Source organism: Octopus bimaculoides, chromosome 2 (genome assembly GCF_046866305.1).
Source record: "Octopus bimaculoides isolate indiv1 chromosome 2, ASM4686630v1, whole genome shotgun sequence".
Lineage (NCBI taxonomy): Eukaryota > Metazoa > Mollusca > Cephalopoda > Octopoda > Octopodidae > Octopus > Octopus bimaculoides.
The window spans coordinates 144,784,915-144,797,182 of NC_142929.1; the positions used below are offsets into that span (position 1 = coordinate 144,784,915).

General features: G+C 36.4%; 1 protein-coding gene across 15 annotated transcripts in view; it reads left to right on the forward strand.

The window, feature by feature from the left end:
• Positions 1 to 12,268, forward strand: part of LOC128247032 (glutamate receptor ionotropic, NMDA 2B-like) — a 1,133,867-nt gene that overhangs the window by 1,037,926 nt on the left and 83,673 nt on the right. For all 15 annotated transcript variants that reach the window (XM_089347814.1, XM_089347813.1, XM_089347818.1 and 12 more), the window contains one exon: positions 1,770 to 1,883. In XM_089347814.1, coding sequence (XP_089203940.1) covers positions 1,770 to 1,883 — 114 coding nt within the window. The remainder of the gene's footprint in view (positions 1 to 1,769; positions 1,884 to 12,268) is intronic.

Consider the following 12,268-nt stretch of genomic DNA (forward strand, 5'->3'; position numbering starts at 1 on the left):
AATGTGAAAAGTTGAAACTGGACGAATCAAAGTCAGATATGCTCAATTGCCTGATATTTACTCAGGGACTAACTGCAGAAAAAGACGCAAAAGTAAAGACAAGAATTCTCGCTAAGTTGAAAGAAAGCCAAGCTGTAACAGCACAAGCGTCAGAAGAGTGTGAAAGAATAGTAAATTTAAGACACGATACAGTGAAAATTGAACATAAAGTTTGCACCTAAGTAAAATCGTCGGAAAATACAGAACAGTGTGAATAGAAATCAAGTGAGTACGATACAATACAAACAGGACAAAAAGTCAGGAAACAAACCCATGTTTTGCATGTGGAGGTTTACACCTGAGAAAAAAAACTGCCTATTTAAGAAAGTGGAATGTTTCTGTTGTGAAAAAATTTGACACGTAAAAGCGCACTTTAAAACCAAAATAACAAAACGTTGGAACAAAGAAAAAAGAATATACAAGATGTCGAAAGAAAATGGTAACGTGACAAAGAGGAAATTCGTAAATGTGAAAATTAAAATATAAGAGTAAAAATGTAGTTAGACACAGAAAGTCATTTAACCATCGTGAATGAAGAAACTTGGAAGTGTATAGGTAAACGGAAGTTAAGTAAATCTACAAAAGTAGCACAAGGTGTTACGGGTAAAAGATTGTATTTTGTAGGTGAATTTGTGTGTAATGTGACATTTCATGACCAAATGAAAACGGCTAAAGTATATGTGTTAAAAAATTCAATTAATCTATTCGGCACAGAATGGATGGGACTGTTCAAATCGTGGATAACGCCCATAAGTGTTTTGTGTAGGAATATAGTCAGTTTAGTCGCAGGTTCGAATGCGGCTGAAGGGTTGAAGCGAAAGATAAAACATTTTGTTGCCAGACGTTTTCTCGGATGAACTATGTTGCTGCACGAAAACGAAGGCGAAAGTTGTAGGTAAAACAGAGTGCAACACCTGTATTTAAGTCAAAACAGGTAAATAAGAAATTTGAATGACTTGAAAGCCTATTAATAATCGAGAAGACGGACCACTCAGATTGGGCAGCATCTACGGTCTACGTAAAAAAGAAAAATATGTCAAGAGTTTGTGCAGATTTTTGAACGGGGTTCAATGATTGCTTAATCTCCCGTAACTATCCATTGCTGAGTTCTGAGGAAGAGTTCGCAAAATTGAATGGAGGGAAATTCTTCTCAAGATTAGACCTCTCGAAGGCATATTTACAAATCCAAGTAAAAGAAGAATGCTCATATTTATAAACCATCAATACACACCGTGACTCATTTAAATTTAAGACGCTTCCCTTCGGTGTAAAAGTGGCTCCTTCCATATTTCAAGAAGCAACGGATGACTGTGATTTTGCTATCTTCTGTTTAGAGGATATCCTAATAAAAAGCGAATCACACAAACAACACGTAAAGTGGGTATTCGAAAAAATAAGAGAATACGGTTTAACTTAAGTGAAGAAAAATGCGACTTCTTTCTGAAAAAAAATTAAATATCTGCGCCAGATAATAGAGAAATCGAAAATTTGGAAATGAAGTTTCGATGGTCTAAAAGTCCATGAGTCCAGTGTTTACCAATCAGCAACAACGTCAAAACCAAAGTTTTCATGACATAAAATCACCTACAATAGAGTTTTTTTTAATATTCCTACTAATTAAAACTACTAATTATCATAATCGTTGTTAGTCACTTGGGGTTTAAACAAAATCTGTTAATCCAATATAATTTTTATTGTTTACTATATTTTTATGGTTTGTTTCTTTCCAGATTTCGAATAATAACTGAACATATAATTCAAAATACTACACGACCAGCCATCATAAAAAACTTAGAGAAATTACAAAAAACGGACACCCGGATTATTTTATTATATGCAAACAGGTTCGTATGAAGTTTCAATTTCCTTTTGTCTTCTTGTGTTGCTTCATTGAATTTCTCTACAGCTCTTCAGTCATGCACATACACACGGACCTGTGCACATACGCACCCACAATTACGTATATTATATATATATATATATATATATATACATATCGTTTTTGGATTTGGTTTGCAAGATTCTTTATGTGAGTTCGTGTGTTGAAGCATATTCTATTGTGTCTGGGGAGAGTCATCTTCTTTTCGTGCCTTAGAATTCAACAGTCACCGATAAAATTTCCAATTATCTGAACGTCGTTGCGATTTGCAACCTTTTCAATAGTCGTTGAGTCTGAAAAGACCTTCGAACATCCCTTTGGCAACGACTATTGAAAAGGTTGAAAGACGCAACGAAAATTTTTGAAAATTAAAAAATAACTAAGTGGAAATTTTACCGGTGAGTGCGCTAAATTATAAGGCACCAAAAGAGAATGATTCTCCCCAGACACAACAGTGCATATATATATATATATATATATTATTTTCTTTTTCTTGTATGTATATAAATATATATTTATATATTGTGAGAATACATACATTTATATCCATTTCAAAATGTAACCACATATGAATCGTTGGCGATTTTTTTCCTCCGTCTTCCCTTTCCTCTGTCTACAGTTTCTGAAGAAGAACTTTGCTCGAGGCGTAGAGCCATCTTTCTTTCCTTCTGTGAGCGTCTGCTAATAATTTACATGTACGACCTTCTCGCGTTGTTGTTTTTTATGTTTTTGTTCATTTTTTTAAAATTTACTATACTTACATAAATACATACATACATATAGAATGTTTAGGCTGGAATGGACAGGTTACATAATTGGAAAAGAAAACCCAATACCCCACCCCAAAATAAAAGAATTGTTTCTAAATTAAAAATACCGCCTACATAGTGGCTAATCGATAAGTGTACTCAAGGTAGCCGCTCTCAGCTTCCACCAAGTTTTTGAGACAGCTACGGATCTTGGCGCATGCATTTTTCACTGAGTCTCTGGGAAGATCTTCAAACATTCTCTTGGCATTGGCCACCAGCTCGGCCTACATAAATGCATCTCAATTTTTATTTTTTTTTATTTTGATTCACTCTGGGAAAATATATCACTTTATATATCACCCCCACCACCACCAGAAAGGTGGCGAGCTGGCAGAAACATTAGCACGCCGGCTGAAATGCTAAGCGGTATTTCATCTGCTGCTACGTTCTGAGTTAAAACTCCATCGAGCTCGACTTTGCCTTTTATCTTTTCTCGGTCAATAGATTTAGTACCAGTTGCGTACTGGGGTCTATCTAATCGAGTGGCCCCGTCCCCCAAAATTTTTTGCCTTGTGCCTAAAGTAGAAAAGAATATTTATGTACGATAAGGCGGCGAGCTGCAGAAACGTCAGCACACCGGGCGAAATGCTTAGCAGTATTTCGTCTGTCTTTACGTTCTGAGTTCAAATTCCGCCGAGGTAGACTTCGCTTTTCATCCTTTCAAGGTCGATAAATGAAGGACCAGTTGCATATTAGGATCGATCTAATCGGCTGCCCCCGCCTCTTCAAAAATTCTGGCCCTTGTGCCTAGAAAAGAAACGTATATATCAACCCAGAGACTCGAAAACACATTTCTAACACTAACATTGAAAAATTTGATTTGGCCTTATTGATGCCGTTATAAACTCAGAAGAGAAACAATAGTTTTATCAGTAATGGCTTGAGAACAATAGCAGCAGTAGAAACAACAGCAGCCACACTATAAGTAGTAGTAGTAGTAGTAGTAGTAACGCCTAGATGTCTAAAGTTAGAAGAAGAAAAACAAAATGGTCGGTATACGAGTTGTAATTTTTCTTTATGACCAGCAGTAATTAAAGCGCAGTAATACCGCAATAACATGGCAGAGCTGTATTTGCACAGTGAATTACAAGAAGAAAAAAATCATGCCATTACTCGATGCTTTATGGTTTACCCTCAGCTAATATTCCACTAGTGATATTTATTACGAGCACTGAAAAATACTACTTTCAAAACGGGGATAATTGTTAACAGCTGTTCACTATAGAGAGCAAAATCTTGATTTATACATTTTCCAAACATATGATGTTCTGATTTTAGTATTTTAGTTCTTATATTTATTTACAGACTGCTTTTATGATATGGCTTTATATCACTTATGTCACCTTTATGGCAGTAGGGAACTTCATGGATTTGCGCGTGTGCGTATGTGTGAGTGTGCATGTGTATGTGTATATATATATATATATGCACACACACATGTATATACATCTCGCTCTTTCTTTTACAATGTGTCTCTCGCTATACATGCATATTTACATACGTACGTACACACATAGATACATATATACATGCATGCATACGCGAGTGGCCAAACGAAAGGAAGATTCCCTCGACACATTTAGTTGGAGTTACATATTTTATTATTTAAAACAGTGAGATTGAGCTACATGCGACTTAAAGTTTCCTTGACTCCTAAAAGAAAGTTCTCGTCGGGCTCCTTCAAACAAGTTCACGAGCTGGAGACGAGTTAGTTTACTATAAGAAACATACGAAGCTATAATTCACGTGGGAGACGAAACCAACTGCTTTAACAATAATGATAACTGTCTCTTTAAGTCACAGGAGAAGGCATAACTTGAAACCTTTGGTGATTTTTTTATTGCCTGCTTTCAAGAAAAGAATAACCGGTAATTAAGAAACGAGTGTCTTTCAGAATAATAATGATAATAATAACTCTAGTAGAAATGGTACACAATACGAATACAAACAACAGGACATTAACAACAGGTGTCTTTCGACTAAGGACGAATTAAATTAAGCTGGCGTGTATGGAAGTAAAGCCTTACGGCAGGGACATAAGAGGTGACAGGCATGGGAAGGAATATAGATGTTGCAAGGATGGTAATCAGTCACGTTGAGTGAAAGAAGAGAGAGAAGTAGAGAAAAAGGGATAGAAGAATTAAGGAGGGAGGAGAAAAAAGAAAAGGGACAATGAAATGAAAGAGAAGGGAATGTGAGAATGAAGAGAAGGCCAGGAAGTGTCAGAGAGGGGGAGTGAAAGTAAGAAGAGTGGAAAGAACGGAAGTGTGAAGGCGCTGGATGTTTTGTTGTCCCTTTTTTGTATCATCTAACTGTCTGGATGTTTTGCGTTCTTGTCCCATTTTTTTGTATTTGTGATCTACATATAGCGACCTACGTACGCTTTGGTCTCTTATATATATATATATATATATATATATACATGAGTATGTGAATGCAAATATTTGGATGTTTAGATATATATTTAGATTCTTTAATTTCCCGTTGTGTAATTATAAATGATAAACTCTTATTGTTTATTCCTTAATTCTCGTGGCAATAATTTGAACAGACGTATATTCGTGTCTATGCATACTTACAAAAGTGTGTGTGTGCGCGCGCGCGTGTGCGTGTGTGTGTGTGCGCGCGTGTGTGTGTGCGCGTGTGTGTGTGCGCATATATATGCGACTCTGCTTAACCCTTCTTGTCTGCTATTGATAATTCTGTGCTTCTTTTAGCATTATATGTCTGTTCGAGATACCTTCTAAACACGAATATGGCAGTGTTTTAAGTTTCCTACTTTATAACAACGTCAGGTACCATATACAGATTGCCATTCGGAACCAAATCATTTCAATCGCTAATAACCAATACACACATACATATATTCATACATACATGCATATAATAATGATGATGAAATGTATCAACAAAAGAATGAGACCTTTATATTAGAGAAATAGAGGATTATTTATAAATAAATAATCGTCATTATAGTACACGGATTTTCGAATGGCGGAGCGAAGAGATACGATACATTCTTCTATATATACAAATATATATGTATATATATATACACTTTTATAAGCCATTTAAGAAATACACAAAGACCGTTAGATTCACTTCAACATTTAAATATAATTTATCAAAATATTTTTGTCGGTTTGAGACCGCGACGAAAATATTTTGACAAATTAAATTTAAATGTTGAAGTGAATCTAACGGTTTTTGAGTTTCTTCCACGCTGCAATTGTTTTCGTTCTCAGATCGATTCACCTTCTATGCAAGTACATCTCCGTAAATCGCTGTATCGACCAGAATATCGGTTGCTGTACACCACTAATCACAATGCCCTTCCTCTTATATATATATATATATATATATATATATAATGTGTGTGTGTGTGTGTGTGCGTCTAATTGAAATTTACAGAAAAATAAGCCGAAGACAGGTGTATAAACAACAAGCAGGTATATTAGTTTGACGTTCAGGAAGGTGAGAATGTCTTTTGTGTTTCGAGCCTACGCTCTTCATCAGAAAGGAACATCAGGAAATAACCAGAGAGAATAAAAAAAAACTTTTGGAGTTAGCGGTCAATCTTATATATATATATATATATATATATATATATATATATATGGCTGTGTATACCATATATATGTATGTATATATATGTGTATGTGTGCGTGTGTACACACACGCATGGCTGCGTATACCATACTTATATGCGTGTCTCGGTTTCTTTGTGTTTGTCCCCCCACCCCTTGTCAACCGGTGTTGGTTTCTTTACGTCTCTGTAACCTAGCGCTTCAACCGAGGCTACATATAGATGTACCAGATTGAAAGAAATAGTACTGGAGTTTATTCGACTAAACCCTTACAGGCAGTGCCGCAGCATGACCACAATCCAATCACTGAAACAAGTAAATGAATAAATATAACAGCAGCAGCTTCAGCAGCAACCTGTTTCCCTTTAAGGCTGTAGCTTCATATTAATCTCCTTAAGCCCACTCACATTTCTAATATTCCTGGGCTGACAAAGATCCCCAAGACTGAACCAATTAATATCCTATTCGATATAATCGAAAACAAAAGTAGAAAAAAATTTCGACAGCCATAAACACTTTGAATGTGATGGAACAGGAATACCACTCCAAGCGTTATAAAGGCGTCCACTTAGTAAATTGGTTATTTTTTCTGAAATCAGAATGACCTTACGATAATATATAGGGAGGATCTGACCCTACTAAGAACATCTCCTTTGTTTCATGTCACGACAAGCAAATGTATCATCTGGTGTTATCTTCAGTTCAGTAATTCTATCGCATTGCGTGGCTGAAATGTGACGTCATTTCACTTCTTTCTTTTTCCTTCAAAAGCTGGCAGTGAGTTCTTGGTTATATTCTCATCAACTCGCCATGATTTATGAACGTTTATTAGACGGCGTATTAAGGCGGCGAGCTGGCAGAATAGTTTGTACACTGGGTGAAATGCTTAACGGTACTTCGCCCGTCACTACGTTCTGAGTTCAAATTCCGCCGAGGTCGACTTTTCCTTTCATCCTTTCGGGGTCAATAAATTAAGTACCAGTTGCGTACTGGGTCGATCTGATCGACTGGCTCCCCTTCCACAATTTCGGTCCTTGTGCCTCGAGAAGAAAAGAATCGTCTGTGAGCCGGGTGAAATGCTTAGCGGTGTTTCGCCCGTCGCTACGTTGTGAGTTCAAATTCGGCCGAGGTCGACTTCGCCTTTCATCACTTGCTGTATTTTATCTGGCTTTTTGCGTTCTGAGTTCAATTGTATGGTGGCTTACTCGGCTGATAAGACTTAGATCGTCGCCCGGCTTAACGTCATTTCTTGATAAATGGGTACCTTTTAGCGAAGACCACTCGGTTGCAAGCATTCAGGCCAGGTTGCAGTTTAAGGATATTTACCTCTTGCCACTCACACCAACCTGGAAAGCTTTAACAAAAAAAACAAGAAAAAAAGGCATCGCCTTTTCTCCTACTAAAACACAAATAAGATACTTTACATGGGAATCGATGTCTTCCAAAAATTCTATATAAATGGCCCGAAATGTTTGTAAAAAGTTATGACCGTAATTTAAAAATAATGAAATGATAATTAAAATTGATTTGATGTTTTAATGAAACTACAGACAGACAAATTATAAATTTGCAAACATTTTCCAATTAGGGTATCTTCTTTGTAATTTTTTATAATTTAAAATTACAAATTCATATTTCAGAGTAGGAGAGAGATTTTTTTCAATAAATTCCTTTAATTATTTGTAACGATTGGAACTAATAATATATATATATATATATATATATATGTATATATATATATATATATGTTTTCTATAACTTTGTAAAAAAAATATAATTCTAAAAAACATTTTTCTTTCTTTGTTCCTTTTTTTTTTTCATATTTTCCATATTTCTTGTTATGATCATCAACTTCAAATTATCAGAAGAAAAATATTGTATATTGAAATTAAATCAAATTTGACAATAATAAAATTGAATCAAATTTGACAATAATAAAATTAAATCAAATTTGAGAATATTCAATCATTTCTTTTTAATCCCAGTCTATATCTAGGGCGTATTCTTCTGAAATGTTGCATTAATATTCCTCAGAGGGTAAGAGGGGAAACTGATAAAATCGTTAGCACGCCGGTAAAAATGCTTAGCGGCATTTCTTCCGTCTTTACGTTCTGAATTCAAATTCCGCCGAGATACGCTTTGCTTTCATCCTTTTGGGGTCGATGAAATAAGTACCAGTTTTGCACTAGGGTTGATGTGATCGATTTAACCCCTTCCTCAAACTTACAGGCCTTGTGCCAAAATTTGAAATCAGTATTGTGTAGGGGCTATGGCGGCAGGTTGACGGAATCGTTAGCACGCCAGGCAATATGCATAGCGGAATTTCGTTCATTTTTACCTTCTGAGTTCAAACGCCGCCAAGGTCAACTTTGCCTTTCATCCTTTCGTGCTCGATAAAGTGAGTACCAGTTGAGTACTGGTGTCGATGTAATCGATTTACCCCTTCCCCTTACTTGCTGGCCTTGTGCCAAAATTTGAAATCAATATTCTGTAGAGGCTAGCAGCTTCGTTAGTAAACCAGACAAAATACCTTTCAAACTTCGGCTGTAGCTTCTTGCTTTGAGTTCAAATCGCACCACCGTCAACTTTGTTTCCCATCTTTCCAAGAAGCAAACTCCTTATCACGCAGCCAAGCGTCTTCTTTCATGTTTTATAGCAGATGAAGATAAATCGTACATATTTCAGCCGGTTTCATCACATGAATATGAATAACTGTCACCAACCGTTGCAGTCTGTACGTAATAACTGATATAAGCGTTGGTCGGTTTGTTATGGCTGGTTGGTTGATTGGTTTGTTTCTACAGTCACACTTTACATTGCAGCGAGACTGTGGGAGAGGATGTAAAAAGGAAATACCGAAAGAGTTAACATAACAAGCATTAAATGAACGTCTTAAAACTTTCTGAAAAACACGAAATTTTTAATGACGAAATTTTACAGCGACAGATTTTCAATGGAGTAGATTGCAATTATCTTGATAAAATCTAGAAAAATAAGACATATTTATTGCAAATATACAAATGATAAATTTGTTTTATGTAGTATTTATTTTAAGATAATAAATAGGTTTTTGTTTCTTTAGAAAATTAGTATTCATTTCATCATTTCGTATAAGCAACGAGAAATTTGATGAGAGCTAAATCAGAATTTATTGTATACCAATAATACTGATGGAGACAAAAGTATCCTTCCAAAAATTATCCGTCATAAGAAGGGTAACTCTTAAAATCAGTGGTTTTGATTGGGGTCCACATCACCCTTGGCGGATCCCTACTATTTTACTATTTCACTCGTTTCAGTCATTTGACTGCGGCCATGATGGAGCACCGCCTTTAGTCGAGAAAATCGACCCCAAGGCTTATTCTTTGTAAGCCTAGTACTTATTCTATCGGCCCCTTTTGCCGAACCGCTATGTTACGGGGACGTAAACACACCAGCATCGCTTGACAACCGATGCTGGTGGGTGGACAGACACACAAACATTTACACACACACATACATATACACATATACGACGGGCTTCCTTCAGTTTCCGTCTACCAAATCCACTCACGAGGCTTTTGTCGGCCCGAGGCTATAGTAGAAGACACTTGCCCAAGGTGCCACGCAATGGGATGCACCCGGAACCATGTGGCTCGTAAGCAAGCTACTTACCACACAGCCACTCCTGCGCCATATAAAATTTAGTTATTCAAGTTTATGTGTAGTAAATTGGATACATATCAATAATACGTAATATATTTTAAGGTTTTTTTGTTTTTTTTTACACAATTACAAATAATATTTAATTATATAAATATAATCGGAGTTTTATTAAAACATTGTACGGATATGAAGGTCCAGCAGAGTATGATAGGAAGGGAAGGGATTCATAAGCAAAAAGGGGTTGGAAAACAGTCTTTTACTCTTTTACTTGTTCCAGTCTTTTGACAGTGGCCATGCTGGAGCACCGCCTTTTAGTCGAGCAAATCGACCTCAGGACTTATTCTTTGGAAGCCTAATACTTATTCTATCGGTCTCTTTTGCTGAACCGCTAAGTTACGGGGACGTAAACACACCAGCATTGGGTGTCAAGCGATGTTGGGGGACAAACACAGATACACAAACATACATACACACACACATATATATATATATATATATATATATATATAGAGAGAGAGAGAGAGAGAGAGAGAGAGAGAAAGAGCGAGAGAGAGATACGACGGGCTTCTTTCAGTTTCCATCTACCAAATCCACTCACAACGCATTGATGAGCTCGAAGCTATAGTAGAAGACACTTGCCCAAGGTGCCACGCAGTGGAAATGAACCCGGAACCATGTGGTCGGTAGGCAAGCTACTTACAACACAGCCACTCCTGCGCCCATACTGTTCAATATATGAATATAAGTTGTGTCGCATTGAATCTCTCGTCTGCAGTCTTAAATTTTGTGGTTGCTGTTTAAATGAGTTTCGTTTTTCTAGTCATTGGTATTACATTGACGGATCCCAAGTTCTTTCCTGTCTAACTGATCAATGTCCAAATATGCCATGCTGCAGCTGATGTGAACCCCTCATTAAATGATATTCAGTCTGAGGTCGACACAGTTATGTTTTGCTACCCAGAAAAACAAAAATTTAAATATCCAGTAATTCTTTTCTACTAAAGGCACAAGGCCTGAAATTTTGGGGGAGGGGGACTAGTCGATGAGATCGACTCCAGTACGTAACTGATACTTAATTTTCAGACCCTCGAAGGGATGAAAGGCAAAGTCGACCTCGGCGGAATTTGAACTCAGATGAAATACCGCTAAGCATTTCTTATTTCTATTTTGCCTACAAGGGGCTAAACATAGAGGGGAAAAACAAGGACAAAGGGATTAAGTCGATTACATCGACCCCAGTACGTAACTGGTACTTAATTTATTGACCCCGAAAGGATGAGAGGCAAAGACGACCTCGGCGGAGTTTGAACTCAGAACGTAGCGACGACCGAAATATCGCTAGGCATTTCGCCCGGCGTACTAATATTTCTGCTAGCTCGCCGCCTTTAAATGTTCAGTAATTAAACATATATACATATCTACTTATTTCTTTATGTTAGATTTATACACACCTATTCATCTATCTACCCCTGTTTCTCTTTATCTCTTTATTTCTCTCACACTTTCTCTTCCACGCTCACCCTCCTTCGCCCTTTCTCCCCCCTATCATTGTTACAGAGGTTGTCGTTTTTATTGTTTAAGTTCCATGCAGACCTTCATCGAGCGGTCCTACAATCAATCTCATTGAACCGTGTCCGACTTTGCTTTTATTGTAATATGTGTAATAAATCGATTCAGTATGCTGAAGTGAAGAGGTGAAGAATGCAGTGAAACATTGTCCAAACGACAACTATTCCAAGATAATTTAATATGATATCAAAATAATTTAATATAACCTATTCGTCAGTTGATAAATAAAATCAGTTTTGTGTGTTTCGGTATGTATTTGTGTGTCAGAAGAAATGATGCAGGCCAATGGTTTGTACTTTTACCTTGCATTTCAATATTTTAAGATTAAAACTTCTTTTTCATGAAAGTTTCGGAGAAATGGTATTGTAAGATGAATTCTTTGCTTTGTAGTATGGTATATTAGGGGTTACTTTGCGTTGCTACAGTAGCCAATCAGCGACTATAATATACATACATACATTATGTATATATATATATATATATATATATATATATATATATATATATATATATATATATATATATATGAGAGAGAGAGAGAGAGAGAGCTAGAAAGGCAGACAGAGAGAAACAAATGAACACAGAAAATGTAATCAGTATTTTATGTTTTGGATAGTATACACTTGTTTTTGTAAGCCGACTACCGTTATTACCTAAACCGGTCAAATCTAATAGCAACACAGTGCTGTTGACACGCTTCCTCAGCATTGCCAAAAGGAAACTGTATAAATAAAATTACA